General features: G+C 37.4%; 1 protein-coding gene across 2 annotated transcripts in view; it reads right to left on the minus strand.

Moving 5' to 3' along the window:
* Positions 1–16593, minus strand: part of LOC107754081 (gamma-aminobutyric acid receptor subunit pi-like) — a 24622-nt gene extending 8029 nt beyond the window's left edge. The window contains exons 1-4 of one of the 2 annotated variants that reach the window (XM_016570396.1): positions 16485–16593; positions 7721–7798; positions 836–936; positions 503–570 (exon numbers count right to left, since the gene is read on the minus strand). In XM_016570396.1, coding sequence (XP_016425882.1) covers positions 503–570; positions 836–936; positions 7721–7773 — 222 coding nt within the window. In that variant the 5' untranslated portion in view covers positions 7774–7798; positions 16485–16593. Of the gene's footprint in view, positions 1–502; positions 571–835; positions 937–7720; positions 7799–13968; positions 14193–16484 lie in introns of those variants that run through there. The other variant, XM_016570395.1, reaches the window with a different exon arrangement.
* Between the last annotated feature and the right edge of the window lie 266 nt (positions 16594–16859).

Below are 16859 nucleotides of genomic sequence, written 5' to 3' on the forward strand. Positions count from 1 at the left end.
TATATTATATTATATTATATTATATTATATTATAAATGGAATCACATACATTTTCATAATTCAAAACTAAAAATAATTATAATTATCATTGTGTATTTAAAGTGTAAGGAAAATATTTTATTACTTGTTTCACCAGGAGATCAAGTTATGATATTTTAAGTACAATTTTACAAGGTCAACATTAAAAAAAAATTATGCATGAATAAAACATGCAAACAACTGAATTTTTTTTTCAAAAGGGTATGTACTTTTTTTTTAAATACATGAAAGCAACATGAATATTAAAATGACATTTCTAATAACTTAAAATTATAAACTACTTTTTTTTAATTAAGATTTCTTCTTTTCATCACCTCAGATACAAATAAAGAATTTGTCATTATGCTTTCTTATTAGCTGTATACGCTTTAAAGTAAACATTTACAGAAAAATAGAATATTTTGGGATACCTTAGTATTTAGAAATAATATTTGGATACTTGTGGTGTGTAAGAGTATCATACCATGTTGATTTCTGATATGGTGTCTATGCTGGCGATATCCAGACTCATTCCTACAGTAACAGGCCCATCTGAAGAAAAAAAAACACAACAACAGCATGCACTGCATTCACTACAGAGTGACAACACTGCTAACAGAGAAAGACAGCAGAAAAGGGTTCTTAATTTACATGCGTTACAAGAGTGGACTGCATCAACTCAAGCCCGGAGCGTTTCCACTGAGTTTACATTTGTTTTAATTGTAGTTGTTGATGATGATAGGACTTTAAGAGAAGATAAAAATCCACTTATGCAAGATAACAGTTTGTGTAAATGTAAAAGCTTTGATCGTCGTACTGCCAAAGAATGGCCTAAGGTACTTGTTGTATCCCTTCATCAGTTTCTGAATGGTGGGAGGCAAGATCTCCTCTGTGCTGGCGACAGAGCCATCCATGCTCCTGTAAAAACAGCAGAACACAAAACACACAAATACACACACATTAAGCACTCACTATTCCACAAGTCAGTGCAGAAAAGCAGAAAGGCAATGTTACTTCCACCGAGCCAAGGCATGTTTTGATCATGTGGACTTAATTGCCAATAACTTATGACCTAGATTTGAAACACTGTATTTTTAGGCTTCATCTTTTCTCTCGTTAAAGCACTGCTGCTGACTGTGGCGTGGTGTGCGATTTGAACATCCTCAGCGATGGTAGAAGCGACTGTGTTCTTTCCCGCAGAGCGAAGCCTCTGTTTCTACAGTGTAAAAGGCCCATGAGCTTCAGATATTATTCAGCTTCAGGGTAACAACCCCACAGAGCACAGCAGCACATGTAGGAAATACTTCAAGAGACGTCTGAGGAGAAAACCTGCTTGGTTGATACTACACAATACCCTTATAAATATTCTAGAATGAACAGAAACAAGTACTGTGGGCCAAGCACAGCAGGAGGACAGAGGTACACGTGGATTTTTACTGCGGCAGATCTCTTCTGTCCCTTCTGTAGCTCTCTCAGACATCACCCTATACAATATTCTTCTTCTTCTATAAATACATACAGTCAGGTCCAAAAGTCTGAGTGTACATTGGATATCTGAGATTCAAAATGGACATAAATAGAACGTTTAGGGAGTTACAATGAAACAATTAGAGCAATAAAACATTCTGATGTAAAATGAATTGGAAATATTTAAGATTGTGCAGCAGTTTTAGATCTCTAATCAAAGAAGATTTGCGATATTGACTTATATGTGACTGATTTATGCAATGTTTTTGCTTTCACTGAATCTCAAGATGCTCTTTGGATCATTCACAAATTATACTGAAACCCTCAGTCATCAGATTTGACAAACTTGTGGAGTTCATGCAACTCGAGTGCTGCACTCATTAAAATAAAAGATGGACAAATCAAATGTTAGAACATTATGAAATGCATGTTAATTTTGCTCACAATATACAGTACTGTTCAAAAGTTTGATTAAATAGATAAAAAGTGACAGTAAAGATGTTTAAAATGGTACAAAAGATTTCTATTTCAAATAAATTATGTTTTTGAACATCATAAAAGGCTTCCAAAAAAATATTAAGCAGCCCAACTGTTTTCAACATTAATAATAATATGAAAGAAATAAGATAATAATAAGAAATGTGTCTTAATAAACTTCAGCTTATTAGAATAATTTCTGAAGATTCATGTGACACTGAAGACTGGCGTAATGGCTGCTGAAAATTAAAATGTATGATATATTCAGATATGAATAATATTTCACAATACTGCTGTGTTTACTGTATTTTTGGTCAAATTAATGCAGCCATAGTGAGCATAAGAGCATTATATTTTTATTTCAAAAACATAAAATAATTTTACTGACCCCCAAATATAATTTGCAAAATAAATAAATAAAACCGTATCAGGAAAAATCCATTCTGTATAGGCTATTGACTTAAACCTAATTCAATATAAACATGATTTTCAAAATCAGGTTTGCCAGAAACACTCATCTGAAACTTTCACATTCACCTGTATAAGGTATGAGACAATTTTCTGACATTTTCACCCATATGATGTACAGAATTATGCATGCTAAAATGCACACACATACTTGCATGAAGAAAAAAGACTGGGAAAGATCAAAAGAGAGGAAGTGAGACAGATGTTGAGAGAGTGTGAGAGACACAGAGAGTGTTTGGAAGACAGACAGAGAGCTCTAGGTCATTGACATGATGGCTCTATTATTACTCTCATTAAACTGTTACTAAAATCTAAAAATAAAAAAAATCAATAAAACAAGAAGTGAACCATGCAGGTCACTGCCTCTACATTACCCCCTCTAAACACATAAAGCTGTTGGAAAACATTTTTCACCTCTCAGACACATCTGATCTTGTTCTGCATCACTACAAACTTGGTAGAAAAAAAACTTTTTGCATGATGTATAGCTATTTTCACTGGTAAGCACAGCTAGCGTTTCAGAATGTCTGTTTTTCAGGATGCTTTTCTTGATGAAGTCTGACTCCACATGCCACATGATAAAGCTGAAGTGTGCAATTTTTTGATGTTACGATATTTTCTCCTATCTCAGCTTAATAAGCAGAGACAGCTAAAAGTAAGCCATTTGTAGGTTGTTTTCCCCCTCAAAATGTGTAACACTGTGTCTCTGTGGTGTAGCAAAACATTGCTCTGTTTGTTTAAGCATCCCGACACAGCAACACTGGCTCAACCAATGACGTGACTTTGGAGGTGGGACTATCTGACAATCTGACCAATGGTAAACTGTCATTATTTTTGCAATATTTTTGCAATTCTGACACTAGTGTGACAAAGAAAAATTACACACTGAAGCTTGGTCATCCATGCTAGTCAGAAAATCAGGATGGAGTTTTACCTTTGGGGGCTCAATAATTCTATAAACGAATTTAGTAATCTGTCATGTGAGGAAAACAGGTAATTTGGGTTAAATAAAAAAATAGCCATATCATCAAAGCAATGCCATTTGTGTTGTTTCATCTTAAGCTGTGTGAATTTTAAATCAAACAAACTTCTTCTAAATGGAACTGAACGAAAATAAAAAGAGTGATTATGTGCCAGACTTGTCTATTTAGTAAGATTAGACATTTTTAGTGTTAGAAGGCAACACTTTGTTTGCTGCCCCCTTCAGGCTGAAGTCCAGTCATGTGTGAGGGAATGCTGGGTTATTGGTCTATGAATGCTGGGTAGACAGTTTTTCTCTGCTAACTGTGGCAGCTGATAAGCATCCATCATACTCTTATAGGCATTTAACATTGTATTGATATTCATTTGTTACATGCTTTGACTCTTTATGTGAAATATGAAATGGCTGATGTGCTTGCAATTTATTTTACTTCCATATTGTTATGAATTTTGTTCGATGTCTAAAACAAATGCTTCTTTTAAATTATATATTTTAATGAACAGATTGAACCATGCTACTAAATTTAATGACCAGATTGAATACAATTCACTGCATTGGACTGAAATGCAGTTCTCAAGACGGACTTGAAGAACTTAAATTTAACTCGTAGTGTGAAAAGTAAGTATTATTACAAATGTTACAAGTAAACCTAGTGGAAATATGTTTTACAAGTTGGTTTTAATAACTAGCATTAGGATTTATTAAGATTAGGATTGTTTTTTAGCCAAGTGATATAAACAATATTGTTTAATGTAAATGCATTAAATTAAATATAAAACAAAATGACATATAAATTTATTTTCATTTTGCAGAAAACTGCTAAATATGATGGAGACACACAATAAATTTAATAAATACGATTAATAAATCTTAAAGGGGTCATATGATGCGATTTCAAGTTTTCCTTTCTCTTTGGAGTGTTACAAGCTGACTGTGCATAGATAAGATCCCTGAAGTTGCATGAAAAAAGCCATGCCAGGATGTCCCGGAACCAGGATGTCATTATGTTAAATAAATTCTGAATATGTATTTTGAACTGATTCTTTAAAGCTAAATGTTTGCATATATATATATATATATATATATATATATATATATATCTGAACTATGTATATATAATTTTTTTTTTTACCTTTATACATTTTCTTTCTTAGTTCTGATCCAACCTTGAGACTAAATTCAGCCACGTCTCTGGTGTTTAGGCTGACTGACGTGTTGTGAATGGAGAAAAAACTCTCCTAGCAGGACTGTCTCCCCAAATGTTTCTGCTTTGGTCCGCAGAGACAGTTTCTCAAGCTTGTATCAACTCCATCTCCCCGTCTACACACATCAGTGGTCATATGAGATATGAGCTCCAACATCACAAACTCTCTCTCTCATAGAGTATCTGGGAGACCTTGTCCAGCACTGAAATATTAAACAACCCCAGAAAGTTTGTGCAGAAAATAATTTAAGTTTGAATGTTTTTAAACTGATAGAAAACAGTCTGAAACAGCAATAAACCAAATAAATAAATAAATACGCAAGCAAGCTTGCCGGGCAATGTGTTTATTGAAACTAGTGAGTTCAGAGTGATGATGACCTAATTATTTTCACCACTCTGATTTGGTTTGGATCTAGTCTGGTTTACCCAGAAGTGTGTGTCAAAGAAATTAATGCTTACTATACTGCGGGTTCATGCATTAAATATGGCTTTTAAAATAGATCATTCAGCAGTGATTCTCATCTACAAAACAGTCCTACAGTATATTTATATGTTTCTACAGATCTCTGCCAACTGACCTATAAAATATAACTTCAATCATGGGGAGTTTTCTTTGAAATAACATTTAAAAGGGTCATATTATAAATATTTTTCTCTAAGGTCCAATTATAATGTTAGTACATTTTTTGTGCCAAATAACATTTTAGTTTTTTGTGCCCATTTCAGCCTCTCACTGAATCTTGAAACTAAACAGGCATGTGAAACACCTCTTTTCTTTGCCAAATCCTAAACCCTCCAACATTATTGCCATGTAATATTACTATAAGCGACTTTGAGCTTGTTTTTCATAAAGTCACTAACAAATTTGGGCAGTGGCAGATTGCATTTTATAGGCTTATTTTTCCATAATACACATGGGTGTTCAAGAGAGAGTGAGTGAGAGAAGAACGAGAGAGAGAGACACAGTCATTGAATTGGGTTGACCAGTCATATATGCAAAACATTTTAATTATTTGTGTATACAGTAAATGCAGTTTAGAATTATTTTATGTTTTATGCTTTCACTTTATCCCTGTCAGACTTTGTTCCGTGTTTTGTGTGTTTTCCTCCCCCACATGCTCTGTCGATGTTTATGCCCTTATTTGGTCCTTCCTGCTCCTGTCCGTATGATCATTTAGTGCAGGTGTTCCCAGTTTAGTTCGTATTGTTCCCAGGTGTGTCCCATTAGTTTCTGGTCATTTAAACCCTGTGTTTCCTAGTGTTTGGCGTCTGCTGTTAAATGTCATTTTTGTGTGCTTGATGTCTCCAGTGTTCCCTGTATCCCCAGCGTGCCTTCATTAAAACCTTTTGATTTGCATTACTCCTCATCTCCCCGCTCCTTGAGTGAACCGTGACAATCCCAGCTAAGAAGGAACATTCTCAGCTAATATTTGGCAAGGCTCTCTCAAAGTATGAACAAACGTTCCTCCAGTTATGTTGATAGTAGGGTTGATCAGAGTTACGGTTTTCACTAATGTTCTTAATGTTAGCACAAAAATGTTAGTTAAGTTATGCATCGTCTATGGAATGTTTTATTTCTGAAAACTTTTAGCTGGATGTTCTAATAACCTTATTTAAATGTTACTTGTTTCAGAATGTTAAGAGAACATTCAAAATTAACGTTGTTTGCAAAACTATAAAATGGAATGTTCCCTTAAGGGTCACGTTTTTTTTACCCTACATATATCACACATAATCACTGCAAAAAAATTGAGGTTGCCAGCTGTTGCAAATAACTAATTTGCATGACATCAACGGGCCAAATTTCGAATCACCCAACAGACTTCATCGAGCTGTTTTTGCAGCTAGGTTTAAAAAAATGTTTTTTGTTGGAAAGTGACTTTGGATTCGGGAAGTTAACAGTATGATTTCACAGTACCTCAAGCTCTTTTATCTCAAAAGATCAAGGAACATTTTTATGACATGGCCCTTTAAAATCCACCTAAACACTATTGGGTCTATATATGGACCTCAAACCAGTAGTTTTAGATTTCAACAAACAAAAACATTACAAGTCCCTTTGCAAGATTAAGCCTTCCTCCTTATCTTCATGTGCTAAGCTCTAAGAACCCAAAAAGGAGGTATGGCTCTTGTTGTTGGGGTTTGTTATGTGATGGAAGCTGAATTCCTGGCCAAACTATATGTACACCCACTAAAGTCTCCCAGCTTGCCAGAAAGAGAGACTGGAGATTGGAGGGGAAAGGAGGACAGGAAGGGGGTGGGGGAAAGCAGATGGTGAGGTGAATTGATGTTGGCACACTTCCTCAACATCCTCCTTTGATCTTTTGAGTCGTTCTGACCAGGTTCTACATCTTTCCATCAAATTTCAAAGGTCAGGCCAGAATACCAGCATCGACAATGAGATGCATATCTCATTAAATGGAATCTGCCTGAACTCTCATTGAACATGGCTGAGCGGTGGCCGTTCCAGTAAATCGACGTGCCTTGTCTCTACACTGTCACCAGTAATCGCGTTAGCATTGCAGCTACTGTACTGCTGCATGGAAAGATAAGCTCGAACAGGCAAAACAGAGAGGAGACACGATACGAGGGCTGTTATTTCCATCTGTAACCCATACATTGACTCCGACAGTCTCATTCAGGCTCACCCAAAAGTCTACAAGGATTAGCTATAATTCCATCCTTCCTTTAGCTAGACCTTTCACCAAGCCCACATAATCCGGTGTGAATGGATACTTAAGGCATATAGTCTTTTATTTGTTGCCAAAAGAATAAAACCTAAATTATACCCGGCTTGTCATCTCGGAAAAGATGTCACTCCGAGAGTTTATCACCCGGGAGAACTTGTTGACAAAAATGGGCTTTCCGCCTTGGCTTTCCTGTGAGCATTGAGAAACACCGTGTTTATCAACTCTACAAAGTCACTACAGAAGTGAATGCACATCCTACACTCTACAAGTTTTTGAGACAAAAATAAATTAAGGGGGAATGACACAAAAGCAATAAACAGTGTAGGATGCAGTCATATTTAGCTAGCCATATGGCAGTAATGAGTGTTGGAATAGCAAAAGTGAGTTCATAATAAGCCACCAGGAGTTTCTTACCTGCTGATGAAAAGGAGGAGGAGCAAAGAACCCACAGAGCTGCACAAATGCATGGCTGCTTGAGCGTTTCGCGTCTGACTGAGAAATGAGAGACAAAGAATGGAGAGATTATGTAGAGATTAAACAGATTTGTACACAGAGATTACGCATTACCGACAAATTTTGCAGTTAGAACCAGCGCTCAGCATTTTAGCTTGATGATCCAGGCAAAATTAGGACAGGTTTTCTCAATGCACATTAAGTGTGTCTAGGGACTGTTTAGTGACAGAAATATACCACTTACTCAAATTTTGATTTACGTTATAAGGTGATACCCTTAAAAATAAAGGCTTCATACTGCTTGCAGCATATTTTAAGACAAATTTTGAGGTAAGCAAAGGAGATAGGAAAATATATGGAAAAAGGATTTTCAATAGCAAATTTCAAATACTTGTGAATTATTTGTGAAACTTTGATACATTTGTCTTCTGAAATCTTTAACCTCAGACCTGTATGTATAAATTTAACCATTGAAAATGTGCACTCTGATGCATAATCCCAGAGCAACGAGTGAAATAATCCCTTAAAAATGTTTTAATGTTGGAATCCAGTTCACTCTCACAACAGATTTACTGATGGTGACATAAAACTTGATATAAACTGTGCATATTTCCAGGGAATTATGTAAAACCACTTTAGCTATGTGATCCCCAACTACACAAAGATGACTAGATACAACAGTATAAGTAGTATTTAGATTTTAAAATTATTCTCAATCCCCTCATTTTTGAATACTGTTCATTTGGCTCTAAACCTTTCGGTCTTGTAAATAACACAGCTTTTAGCTGGCCCTATATTTCAGAGCTACTTTTTATCTTCTTGATATCTATTTTGAGCCTTGATGGCAAAAATAGTCTGTGATTCTTTGCCCAGTCTTCCAGCACCATTGCAATCTGTGTGCAGCTGTGACGATGAGTTTGAGACAACAGACGTCTGCCCTGAAGCCTGTGTTCATAAACACACAATGTGCAGGAAGAAGCAAAAATGCTTCAGTTTTCGATCGCATGGATAGTGCTATTGAAAGCAGTCAAGGTATATTAAAGTGGTCATATGATGTTGCTAAAAAGAACATTATTTTGTGTATTTGCTGTAATGAAATGTGTTTATGCGGTTTAAGGTTAAAAAAACACATTATTTTCTACATACTGTACATTATTGTTTCTCCTCTACGCCCCGCCTTTCTGAAACGCGTCGATTTTTACAAAGCTCATCGGTCTGAAAAGCGAGGTGTGCTCTGATTGGCCAGCTATCCAGTGCGTTGTGATTGCCGAATACCTCAAGCGTGTGACGGAAATGTTACGTCCCTTACCATATTGTGATGCCCTGTCTGGCCGGAGCGACGAGACAAAAACATTAAAACCCATTATAAACGAGGCATTTGTTGCATCCAGTGGGGACATAATTACGGATTATAATGACTTATACTCTCTTTTTATGCGTTGCGTTGCATTGCGCCGCATAAACATAAAACCATGTCTACATTTGTGATCAGAGAAATTACAAACCACAAGTGCTACTCTACACTGCTCAAAACTCACGTTTGAATCATCAGTGGCAAATTCTTTAAATATAAAAAATGTACTTACAGTCTGTGAGCCAGAACAGCTGGCATTGTAGTCTACTCTACCAGGATCAGGAAACAGTCCTCCATAAAATGTGCTGCACACATCTGAATATTTGGGTTGAACTGTTCTGGAACAGTGTTATAAATACAACTTAACCACTGATTTCTAGTCGTGTCCTCTTTTGGAAGACCAAACAAAGTAGTTACGCTTTCATTACAATAGGCGAGAATAAAAGTTATGCCTTCTTTCTTTGCGTGAACATTTGGGCGGCAATATGCAAATCTTCCCACATCGTGACGTAGACATGTGGGGGCGTGTTAGAATGAGCCGTTTTAGGTAGGCTTGGTTGACTCTTAACTTTTATAAAGAATATCTCTTTAGATTTGAGACTTTAGTCTTTGCAACTTTACAGATCTTCTTTATGCACCAAAGAGCTTTTAACACTCCAAAGAGAAAGGAAGAATTGAAACCGCATCATATGACCCCTTTAATATCATGTAATCGTGTAGACATGGCCAAACAAACACAAAACTGTCATGTTGTTAGCATGGAAAAAATCTGTTGACCCAGATTAATGTTAATAATGTTTTAAACAAACCATCACAAACAAAAAACACACTGAGATGTTCTTCCATTCTGCCTGTCAGAGCTATTACATCCAGATTGCTCCACATACATTTAATTAATTAATTTTTATTTTAACACTCCTGTCTCTTTTCTACTCATCAGCTCTTCATGATGGATTGTGGAGGAGGCGGGTAGCAGAATAAGTACCGCTGTTCCTGACAATGGTAAAGCAAGTTACCACAAGTGCATATTTCTTGTTGTAAGTCAAACTGAGGTACAAATTACAGAAAGTGTCTTAAAGGGATATTTTACCCTAAACATCTAAAATCTTGATGTTTCCTGACTTATTTGTACCTGCATGCATGAAAAGTGCAGTCTTCCCACACACATATAGTCTTCTCTCCGTTGCAAAAGCTGTTCTCTTCTCTCTCATTCCTACCCTAGTGGTTTGTGAGTCAGTGGCTGCTCGGAGGATCCTGATCTTAAGACTGAGGTGTCACTCATTTACAGTGACAGATGACATCTTCCATGAGGTCTGGACCTTGAATGAATGAATGAATGAATGATGCATTTATATAGCGCTTTATTGTGCACTGCTGTACACCCAAAGCGCTTTACAATCATGTGGGGGGTCTCTCCTCAACCACCACCAGTATGCAGCATCCACTTGGATGATGCGACGGCAGCCACAGGACAACGGCGCCAGTGCGCTCACCACACACCAGCTAAAGGTGGAGAGGAGAGAGAGTCATAGAGCCAATCAAGTGGATGGGGATTAGTAGGAGGCCATGATAGACAAGGGCCAGTGATAGACAATTTGGCCAGGACACTGGGGTTACACCCCTACTCTTTACGAAAAGTGCCATGGGATTTTTAATGACCACAGAGCGTCAAGACCTCGGTTTACATCTCATCCGAAGGATGGTGCTTTTTGACAGTATAGTGTCTGTGTCCCCATCACTATACTGGGGCGTTAGGACACACACAGACCACATGGTGAGCACCCGCTGCTGGCCTCACTAACACCTCTTCCAACAGCAACCTAGTTTCCCAGGAGGTCTCCTATCTAGGTACTGCCCAGGCTCAACCCTGCTCAGTGGGCGACCAGTCTTGGGCTGCAGGGTGATATGGCTGTGGCTGTGTATTCTACCTTGATAGGGAGGACCCCACGGGAAGGGTAGACTGGACATGTTTAGCAACCTTTCCAGGAAACCCAGAAGGCCTGAAGCTGGGAATGCTGTGGTGGTCATGGGTTTTGTGTCTCCAGTGCTACAGATACAGTGCTTTGCCCTCTTGACTTTCTAATGTAATATTAGTACCATTCCAATGTTTGGGATCAGTAAGATTTTTTAAATGTTTTTGAATCTCTTAAAAAAAAGGTAATACTGACTTTATCTCACAATTCAGACTTTTTTCTCACAACTCAGAATTCTAGAGGAAAAATCCATAATTGCAAGATATAAACTCAGAATTCTTATTTTGTTCTTGCAATTTTAAGTTTACATCTCGCAATTTAGCCTTTTTTTTTTGTCATAATTCTGAGTTTACATCTTGCAATTATGCCTTTTTCTCCTTTAGAATGTCTCACAATATTGACTTTTTGCTCAGAATTTGCTCAGAAAGAGTTTATATCTTAAACAGTCTTAATTATGAGATAAAATGTCACAATTACCTTTTTTTCCTTTTAATTCCATTGCTGAAACAAGGTTCCATTCTTATACTCTCCAAGGCTGAAAAAACCCAACTGTTTTCTAGTTTTAAATATTTTAAAATCTAATTTATTCCTGTAATGGCAAAGCTGAATTGTCAGCAATGCACTGTTCCAGTCTTCAGTGTCACATAATCCTTCATAAATCATTCAAACATGCTGAATTTTGGCACAAGAAACATTGCTTATTATTACCAATGCTGAAAACATTTTTTTTTTTGTTAAAACTGTGCCTCATTTTTTCTATTCTTTAAAGAACAGAAACTTTAAAAAGAACAGCATTTGTTTAAATGATAAACCATTTGTAACATTAAAATGTCCTTACTGTCACTTTTGACCATTTAATTTCCTTATCCTTGCTGAATAAAAGTATTCTCTATTTTTTCCCCAAAAAATATCTTACTGTCTCCTTTTCACTTTTGAATGGTAGTATAATTAGGAGACCTGAGGGCTGGTCTGACATTGCTAAGCTACATCCATCTACAAAGCAAAGAGCCTCAGCTATTTTCTTTATTGCTCACCTTCTTGCTATATTGACTTCAAACACCAGATATCTCAGCGAGAATCTAGGTCAGTGAATGACTGATTTCTGTATCTCGCAACGGCAAGGTCCAATTACTGTTCTTTGACTAACTTAAAAATATCTCCACGAGAACCTTCTGAATTAATCATGAAAGCAAAACAGAAGCATAATGTGAACCATTTTGTTGGCCATATAATTTACTGAATAAAGATCTGTTTATTTTTTGCTGTTTATTTGTGTGTAACAGGGAAATCATCTCATCTCATCAGAATATTGTAAATAATAAAATATGGATGTGGAAGAGAGAGGGGGGGGTTTGTGTACAGGGTAAATATTATTATCCTGCCTTCAATAGAGATTATCTGGGCATCTCATGGCACCCAAGATAAACAGCTTTCAACACAACTGATCATATACCAACAGAGAACATGAGACATGCTGATTTGAAAACCAATGGAGAGCTTAGCCTTAAGCCCTCAGCTAATCGCGAGATGGAAACCTACACAGTTTCTCATAGTTTTTTTAGGCCACAGTCTACAGTAATGGATAGCAACAAACAGTGGTCACTACCAATAAGCCTTCATGTCACTTGAGGACGTCAATATAATCTCAATTCAAGAGGCTTAATGTAACTCTGTGCCTTCTTAACCTGTTAAGACACAGTATTCGTTCCAGTGCACATCACTTTTGGATGTTGATAAGTCAATGAGCGTCATATCACTTTTTTTTTTTACTACAAAGTAATCTTCTAATGAAATTAAGCATTGTGACAGTGCATAAAAATATGGCATAAAACTACACAATATATCTTAAAGCTGCATTCATTTCACTGTTTTGTAATTATTTTTTCTGGCTATTCACTGTAATGAACAGTGAAGTCTACAAGCAAGCAAAAGGCAAAACAGACACGTGATTTCACTGATAATGCGCCTATAATGCATTTTAATGCAATTTTCAGTAAATTTGAATCTGAATATTTTCAAACCATACCTGTCAAAAACAATAATAATTGTATTCAAAACCAGTTGCATGCACTGTGTCACATTCCACTCGGGGAGGATTGGAACGAGGAGACGCTGGAGAATACTTTGACATGGAATTTAACAGAATCAGCAACGGGGAACTCATGGAAGACGTTTAACAGCAGACGAGAAATACTGGGAAACACAGGGTTTAAATGAATGAACAGACACCAATGGGACACACCTGGGAGCAAATGAACTAATTAATCGAACAAACACAGCTGGACATAAATGAAACCAATGAGGACAGGACACAGGAAGAACCAAATAAGGGCAAACAGGAACACCTGACACACTGACGCTCAAATTAATCATTCAACCTAACCCAAAGTTTTATTATAAAAACTATAAAACATTATTATGAACTGATATTTTATTAATTATAATGTATGCCAGGATTTAGAGTAGAAATAAAGCATGGTCATATTTGTTGTGACCCTTGAACTTAGTTCAAGACTGAAAGGATTAAATTTGACCTGTGTTTATAATCTCGCAGTGGAACAGTTATAAACACAAACAAAATATACATTCAAACTATCCACATTAATTATAAAACGCAATTTAAATGTATTATAGCAACATAATCCGTCCTCTGTAATATAAAAGAAGCGGGTTTCAAACTGTTTAGCTTCTAATTAAACACAGTTTTCAAAATCGACGGATTTAAACAACAAACATTGTTTCGCGTTTTTAGTAAACGATATGTTAAACATAACCGTGCAATCTATCGTACAGTCCCAGCTTTGCATGTTTTCACATGTCAAAATATTTAATTGAAATTCATAAACGTACATTATATCACATATGGCTTACTGCGTACTTACATTTACAGCCGGGCAATCGTTTGCATTTCCCAAACGCTTAGAATATCGAATCACTCATCTACATATGTTGTATCGTTTGTACGTCCGAGCCATTTAGTTCTTTGAATGGAAAAAACGTGACTTTCAGCGGTTTTCAAGGCGCTGGAGTCCGTCAGTGATGCGCAACTACTTCAAAGCAGTCCCTCTAAACTACTGGTTGCATCCCAGACACATTCTGCGCTGTGCTCATAGGAGAAGAACCTATCAGTGATGATTCAGTGGTGATTGGAGGGAACAGGCTTGGAAAGTGGCATCTCACATGTTTGGAAAATATACATTGAATCACAGTGGCATGTAATTATCACATAGGCACATCATACTACTTATCCCCATAGGCTATTTATGCCATATGTAAGCAAACCCTGTCTGTCATCTCTTTCTTTATATGTCATGTCACTTTGACCAAGAGGTTATTTCCTTTGAGGCATGAAATTGTATTTTCACATGCTCGCCCACTTACACCTGGCAAATAAGAAATGTTTGACATTGCATCATTTGTGGATTATACCAGAGCACTCTAGGGAATAATGCGGTATCCAGTGCAGAAATGCATTCACTTCTTCTAGTGGGTTGTTAGAGGCTGGATACTGCAATTTTGGGGGAAGCTCCAGTTCCAGCACCCACGGAACTGGCAAGTCTTCATAATAAACCCGCTTACTGCTGCTCTCCAACATCTAACTGCCAATAGGCACATAGATCTGATTGCAAGAGATTTCCTTTTGAAACTGATGGATGCTTTCATGGTATATTTCAGAGCTGAATATGTGTGCAGATCATTGTACGTTTGGCTGTAGGCTATTGAAGTTTTGAGAAGGTAAGTTAACTAGCTATATTAAAAAAAAGCCCAGAACTTATTTGTGGTTGAAAACAGCATATCTTCTCTGATCTATCTTCATCAAGCACCTGCAAGTCCGTTGGTGCCAAAGCTAATTGACTGCATACCCATGCACATCAGCATGTTGCCTGTCAGATCAAACATTACACAAGATGCATTCAAATAGGATCCTCCCACAATGCTGCAGAATGAAAAATTGTTTCAGGGTTGCATGCCAAACGCTATGCTGTTCCTGTCCAAAAAGTTATCTGCTCGCTCGTGCAAATACAAGCAGTGAAGAAGGCTTCCCGCAACACTCCGACTCAAGACATTTAAATATGTCCTTTAGTATATCACCCCATGAGAACAGAACAGAGAAGTTCATTATTCAGTATGAAGCGTGACTTGGGACAGAAACTACACCACATTAAAACAGGCAAGACATTAATCGTGTAAATCTAATGGATGGCAAAATAAACAAAGACAATTGTTCTGACACATTACCATACAGAACAAATAAAGCAAAATAAAAATATCTCTCTGTATAAAATAAAAATATCTCTCTGTACTGCACTTTCTGGGGAGAGACAAGCCGTCAGCTCCATTTGTCAACTCCAAACTTATAAATGTGACTAAAAAAGACATGTACAATAAATGTTTTATTCAAATGCCTCTTGCTTTGCTGCCTGATGTCAGACTACTCACTGCGTTTTGAGTTTTAATTGCCTGCAAGTAGTCCACTGGGACAGTTCCTCATTTTGTTTGATAAATCTTTAATTGTAGGAAGCCATGCCTTCTGTTAAGTTGAACCTGAGCCTAATTATAACTAATTATAGCAAGCATGAATAATTTATTTAACATTTTATACAATTATATAAAACATGTAATCACTCAAGTACTTTTTTACTGTTGTTTCAGTGATTGCACTTGAATTGCACACAATTTTGAATAATTTAGCTGAAGAAAAAGTTTAAGGGCAAGAAGTACCCATTTTAAATTGCCTAAAAATATGCTAATTGTTTAGCTTGTGCAAGAGCTGAGGACATTTCCTGTGAAGACACATATAGGAAATAGGTGGAAAAAGATGAACCACAGTAAAATAAGTGGGGTACAACTGTAATAGCAAAAAGAAACTGAGGCAACAACTGCATGAATTATTAACTGCCCCTGCTTGAGACCTGTCAAGAAGAGAGTGAAGGAGAGGAGGGAAAGAAATGACGTTTAAAACTCTGCCCAGGTTGGCTGACATTGCTCGATCAACACCTACAGCACTCCTAATGCCATCATCTCGACAAGGCAAGACCGGTCTCTAACATTCTAAGCTCACAGGAGGCTTGAAAGTAAGCTGTCAGGCACTTTGCAATCTAGTGCTGCCCACTCTCATCCTGGCAGCTTCTTGGAAAGCCTGGAGACCGTGCCATATACTTGATGCTGCGCCATTCTCTTGACAAAATGTCAGCGGCATCCCTGTTGCTGTCTGTCTGCCCGTACCACACAGGGCAGTTTCCTTCATTGTGGGGGACAGGAGTTCCTGTGAAGGTTGAAGTTTTGGAGCTCTGAGCCCGTGGCTGAGCGGATAGACTGCGGATAGCGAGAGCACCATATGGTAAAGCCTCAAGCCCAATTCTGACATGTATAGGGTAAAAAAAAACTCAGGACTTACGTAAGGATGTGACAGAGCGAGGGCTCTCGCTTGGGCCTCTGAGTAATGTGAATCAGGAGATGGCAGGAGGTTTCAGGACAGTCTGGTGTCGACTGGCAGCAGTGCCCTGAGTGTCCTGAGCTGTGTGCCACCCACTGCTGCCGCAGCGCCTGATAACAGCATGTACGAACCCTGCCTCATTCCCTGGCCAGCTCCCAGGAGGGATGAGCTTATGAAGCGCTTTATATACAACTCTGCACTGGCTCCACAAATTCTTCACAACAACAAGGGATGTTGATGTGATATGTTGTCAGGATCGATGCTTGGAAATGTTTCTCCTCATTCTGTCATTAAACGGCAAGAAACAATGTCTCCAAAGCAGGGGGTGGGGGTGTA

This window comes from Sinocyclocheilus rhinocerous, unplaced genomic scaffold (assembly GCF_001515625.1).
Source record: "Sinocyclocheilus rhinocerous isolate Xijiao unplaced genomic scaffold, SAMN03320098_v1.1 scaffold502, whole genome shotgun sequence".
In the NCBI taxonomy this organism is placed as follows: domain Eukaryota; kingdom Metazoa; phylum Chordata; class Actinopteri; order Cypriniformes; family Cyprinidae; genus Sinocyclocheilus; species Sinocyclocheilus rhinocerous.